General features: G+C 35.9%; 1 protein-coding gene across 1 annotated transcript; it reads left to right on the top strand.

Annotated features, from left to right (window-relative positions):
* The first annotated feature begins 931 nt into the window (after nt 1-931).
* Nucleotides 932-1,689, top strand: LOC149568893 (putative germin-like protein 2-2). The gene is made up of 2 exons (XM_089816797.1): nt 932-1,067; nt 1,157-1,689. Exons 1-2 carry the CDS (start codon nt 932-934, stop codon nt 1,687-1,689), a joined length of 669 nt encoding a protein of 222 aa, XP_089672923.1.
* Nucleotides 1,690-6,011: the final 4,322 nt, after the last annotated feature.

Below are 6,011 nucleotides of genomic sequence, written 5' to 3'. Positions count from 1 at the left end.
CCCAAACTTAATAAAACAATATTATAGAGCCGGGCCCTTCTGTTGGTTAATATTTCGAAAACTTCGGTGCGCGTGATCGTACGATGTAAAGCGGGCTGAGAAAAATGTGAACAAGGCTGCAGAGTTGGTGGGTTCCTACACAAATAAGGGAAGGGCTGGAACTTTTCTAACACTTAGGGCCCGTTTGGTGAGAGGAATAGGAATACGTATTCCAAAAAATTTGAATTCCTTGTTTGGATGCACCAAAACGGGATTGGAATACGAGGTAAAAATGGAATACGTATTCCATTTTTGGCCCAAAAATGGGATTTTGCAATTCCACCAAAATAGGAGTTATTGGAATACGTATTCCTATTCCATTTTTTTAAATTTTAGAAAACATAAATTTTCGGGTCCGCGAATTCCCATCAAGTATTGGCTGAACCAAACGGAGAACAGGAATACTTTTTATTCCAGAATACAATACGTATTCCTATTCCACTCACCGAACGGGCCCTTACGTACTCACTCGACCAAGTCTAAAGCATTTGAATCTGTTTTGTGGATACGCAGAAAACATTTCCGTGTTGATGAATATACTTTCCTGCACAAAGAGAGAGGAATGGGAAGAACAAATCTACCGAATCAGTTCGAGCAAACGAAAAGACCACCTACTAACCAAATATATTATAACTAACGACTACGTCAAAAATGAATTGGTCCCCTCAATTGTAATGAGCAATTACTCCATCAGCATGAATCAGTCCGTAAATAACAGGTCAACAATTGCATGATATTGGAAGTATATTACAATTAAACAATTACGTGGGAAAGGATTAGTCCTCGCATGTTTCCCCTATATAATAGGCATGTAATGGTCTTGTAATATACACAAATATTCAATCACACATCCATATCCTGAGCTCTTCTGTTGGAGACTCTCCAGCATAAAATGGCGAAGGGAATGATGATTTGCTTGCAATTGTCGTTGGGACTCTTCCTGTTGATGTGTTGTTACAGTGAAGATGTGATGGCGGCGGATGCCGATCCCTTGCAAGATTTCTGCGTCGCAGTCCTGGACAGCGAAGGTGAGTGCAGCAATATTAATCGTTTATGTGATTATTAATGATTGGTGTGATTATAACTACCGCAAACAGTAACAAATTGTATTGATCAGTTAAGGTGAACGGATTCGTTTGCAAAGAGGCCAAGGATGCATCGGCAGAGGACTTCTTCTTCAGGGGGCTGGCGCAGGCGGGGAACACCGACAATGCAGTTAGCTCCAACGTGACCCCTGCCAACGTAATGCAGATACCGGGGCTGAACACGTTGGGAATATCTCTGGTCCGCATCGACTACGCAGTGGGTGGAATTAATCCTCCTCACACCCACCCCAGAGCCACCGAGGTTCTCTTTCTAGCGGAAGGCGAGCTCTTTGTAGGGTTTATCGACACCAACAACACCTTCTTCAGCAAGACGTTGGAAAAGGGAGACGTGTTCGTCTTCCCCAAGGCGCTCGTGCATTTCCAGCAGAATGTGGGGAAGGAGAATGCGGTGGCCATCGCTGCTTTGAGCAGCCAGCTCCCGGGAGTGCAGACAATCGCCAATTCTCTCTTTGGCGCGAACCCCCCTCTCCCCGATTCCCTGCTCAGCAAGGCCTTCCGCATCACCCAACAGCTCGTGGTTTACATTCAGAAGCAATTCGCATAGCATTCCCATGCTCAATGCTCAATGCTCAACTCAATTCGTTGCATCATCCAATCTATTCAATAAATAAAAGAACACTAGAACAAGGCGTGGGGAGACCCTCTTTATTATTCACCCTTTTTCTTTTCCATTCCTTGGAATAAATGTACCAGAGTGTGGCTCTAATCTCCGTGCCGGTGTATTTTCTTTATTAAAAAAAATTGTAGTCAAATAAAAGTACTCAATATCATTATCGCGTTCTCGCACTATTTATGGGACACGTTTCAACAAAGAAAATTGGTTCTAGACTTATTTTGAATAGTTCTAAATAACGAGGTTAGTATATCTATAATACAAATAACTGCCTTCTGTTCGTTATGTTATTAAAATAATAAAACAATGAATAAATATTTACAAATGAATTTTACTCAATTCTGATATAGCTTATAAATTTGACAATTAAATATTTCTTTTATAATATGTTTTATGCATTCACTATATTTCTAGTATAGGGTTCCTTAAAAATTAGAATTAACTATATTGGACTTTACATCTATTGTGTTACTCAATCGAATGCATGCTTAAGCTCTATAATAAAGCTCATGCAAAACTAGATTCTTAGAATGTGTGGAGGCACTATCTAAGGTGTTACTAGAATGTGTAATATCAAATTATCTAAGTACGGAATCCAAGTCATGTATAGGAGATAGTAAGATCTGGCCAATCATATTTGAGAAACCTGAAGGAGACAGAGTCTACTTTGTGAATTTGAAGGCATGTACCCAACAAATCATGCTTCGGCCCATAAGAAGTGCAGTTGGGACGAAGAAAAGCATTATATAGAACACGCGAACCTATACAAAGAGATATCTCATAGAGAGCACAAGCTACATTTCCAAATCGAATGTAATAGATGTACACGTTTATATATCACATGTACATTCATTTGAAAACTTTAACGGTTAGATCAATTCAATATTACTTGGTAGTTATCTCCAAAAGCTTGCAAAGCTTAATGAGCTATAATCAGCTATCCAAAGGTATGAGTGTGAGAATTTCTATGATGGTAAACTAACATCCTCACAAATGAAACATGTCATGATACGAACTTTAATGTTCTACAATTCTAGATCTTGCGGCTCCGTTCCCTTGATTGATACATAATTTGCGTCTTTGTTTCATGAAAAGATGGAGATGAAGATGTATGATTTCGTATTGCTATGGTATAACAAAATGTATAAATCTCTCTGCTAGATACTAGATGCATTAACAAGGAATGGAATAGTATCTCTTACAATAGGGGTCTATATTGTATGCTAATAAGAAGCAATTGTCACGAGTTACCCCATTCGAAACACAACTTAGAATTCAAATGTTTTTTTTTTTTTTTCAGTTAACTTATTTCTTTCCTTAATACTATTATCTTGGAGCGGGGATGACTGCGAGGCAAGCTGCATTTTCTTACAGTGAGTGGGCCAACGATGGAGGGAGAGAGGGCTCTGATGATGCCACACCAGACGAATGGAGGGTGCTTCTCAAACATGTGTCTCATTGGTTCTTCCATGGTATGGCAGTGGTTTTTGCAGAGTAATGGACCATGCTTCTTTATTTCGGGGGATTTTTTTACCCACGAGATGCTCGCTTCTCAGAGGTGTTTCTCGATGGAGGGAGGATCTCTGGTCTTATTGGTGTCCTGTTGGGTCAGTGGGGAATCTTCCTTGATGATGCCCTCTTTGTTTTTTCATGTGGGAAGTCATATTTTTTTCTTTTTCATGGTTCTACCAGGGGTGCCTTGCTTCTGGGTTTGTCAGATCTGGGACTCTTTGATGGGTTAGCAGTTAGCAGTGATGGATCTATCCATTCCATAGGTTGGTGGGTTTTCCGCATTTGAACCTTTGTTTTTTACAGAGGTGGACTTTAGTTGAGGTTTTTTTTTCTCGTTGTTTGGCACTAGGTTCTTTTATTTCTAACATTTTCTAATGTTTTTTGTTTGTACGATGGGTCAGCGCCCTCTTGCTGCTTTTTATATTCAAAAAATTATTTATTTTCTTGATACAAGATGTCAATTTGTGTAGTGATGAAGAAAGTCCAAAGGTTATTAACTTCTTTAATTTTGTAAAATTCTCTATTATAGGGCAAGAAAATAGAGATACATCTATTACACTGTGATAAAATGCAGGTCTTCATCTTGTATAGTAGTCCAATAAATTTGCAACTTTCAGTTCTAATGGTTGAGAAGTAGCTAATAATGGATTATTACATTTATTACAATAGGGGGAGCTAATGTAGAGTTGAAATAATAATTTAAATGAAAATTCATGGCGGTGATGAAGTTTGTTAAATAATGAAACCTGGTTTTATTTTTATCAATTGCATTGATGGAGTAGAGGGTTTAATAGTTAAAACTTGTGCACTCTTTCTAATCTTTGTAACATTTCTCAAATTTTTGAGAATTCTATTTTCTGGGCAACCCAAAAATGTTCATGAAAAGGGAGGGAAAAGGTAGTAGTAAGGAATATTAATAAGAGCTTACAAACATAAATGATCTTCACACTCCAGTTTTAACTAAATATGTAAAGAAAAATGGTGGAGCCAAGAAGTTGAAGGAACTATTAAGAAAAAAAATAACTATCAGATTTCAACTTCAATTAAATCGCGCGAAGTAAAATGGTGGAATCGAAGGCTTTCAAACTGAAGATTCAATTGATCGTTGTTGTTGTTATACATTGTGAAATAATATAAATATTTTGATAGAGATAATTTCAGGAGCGTGTGTGATAGATTTTATCCTACCATTTTATTGAAATTTACAACTTCATGAGAACTGAAATTTCTAAATCAAAATGACTTCTTAAAATTTTCAATTTGATTGAGCTATTCTGTCATGCCAAAGAATTGGGGCAAAAACACACCAACAAATTTTATTTTATTTTTAGATCAATAACACCACAAAGCTTGAAAAGTTTAGATGCACACGTTAAAGTATAGGTAAAATGAGAAACAGATATGGGATCTCCTAACGATGACCTGTCATTTCCATTCAAGTTTATCATCGATGAGTGTGAAAAGGTCGTTAAATCTAAGCATTCGTTATTAAATTGATTTCATCTTTTTTTTCATTATTGCTTTGATTTTAAGGTAATATATTATAATTAAACACAATTAAACCAAATTATCGTAAACTCGCAATAATAAACAACTATCTAGATATATATTCAACACTTAAAATTTAATCTAATAATCTAACTTAATTTTACAACCTTTACTAATCTAAAACATTTTAAGATACAATAACACTAACCTTTGATTTAAGAACGATATAACCACTTAAAATAATAAATCTAAATATATTTGAAAATGGGTTAAATACAGCAGCTAATTTATCTTAGACAACCTTTTCAAATCAATAATGATACTAAATTTTTAAATATAATCTAACATACGAACATTCTAACTAAAATGTACTAAATAACTAATATTTAAAAACATAATAATTAAAATTACTTCAAAATAATACTAGCAAAATTTTTTTTTAACAAAACTTACTCATCTAACATTAATTTGAAATATAACACCTTATTACTTTTATTTACATTTAAAATATTATACTAACAACATAAATGATTACCAGACCCACTAACTAACACAATTTACGACTACCCTTAAAATAGTGTTAATATGTACGTTATAACATTATTTTGAACAAAATATTAACAACAATATAACTCAATAATTCTAATAATAATTTAGACAATTATAACTCTAATTTTTTTTTAAACATAGAAAAGAACGAACTCTCCAATACATCACAGTGATCGTCGAGAGAATGAAAACTGACCAGGAGACAACCAATCATAACATGAAGACCAAATCAGACATTGACTCCCATCCCGAGTTTACACAACAGGTTTGACATTGAACTAGACTAGGGAGAAGGTGGATTTTTTCGACAGGAGACATCAGGCACACCACCAAAATAGGTGCCCTTTCGGGGCTATAACTCAAGAACTTCTGTTCTTCCATTCTTACATTCCAAAACTCATACGTGGTTTGTGTTGACAAGTAGGGGCCCATAACACCCTACCCTCTCTCCCTCTTCTCGTCCTGAGAAGAGACTCTACACTGTCAGAGTCCAACTAAAGACCTTTCCCTGTACATGGCCACTTCTGCCCTATCCGAGGGTGAGTAATGCCAATACACGTATACAATCCCTTTGAAATTCAAAGCAAAAATACAAAGGAAAGACATTTAAGTTAATCTGTTTCAAACCCTCCCAACATACTCAACACACACACGAACATGTGCATAAACAATAAAATTGAAACATGAAGCACAACATGAACAAA

The sequence above is a fragment of the Cupressus sempervirens genome, chromosome 3, assembly GCF_028749045.1.
Source record: "Cupressus sempervirens isolate cs-2001-9-10 chromosome 3, ASM2874904v1, whole genome shotgun sequence".
Taxonomy (NCBI): Eukaryota; Viridiplantae; Streptophyta; class Pinopsida; order Cupressales; family Cupressaceae; genus Cupressus; species Cupressus sempervirens.
The sequence above is the reverse complement of the archived record's forward strand: the minus strand, read 5'-3'. Positions and strand labels throughout refer to the sequence as shown.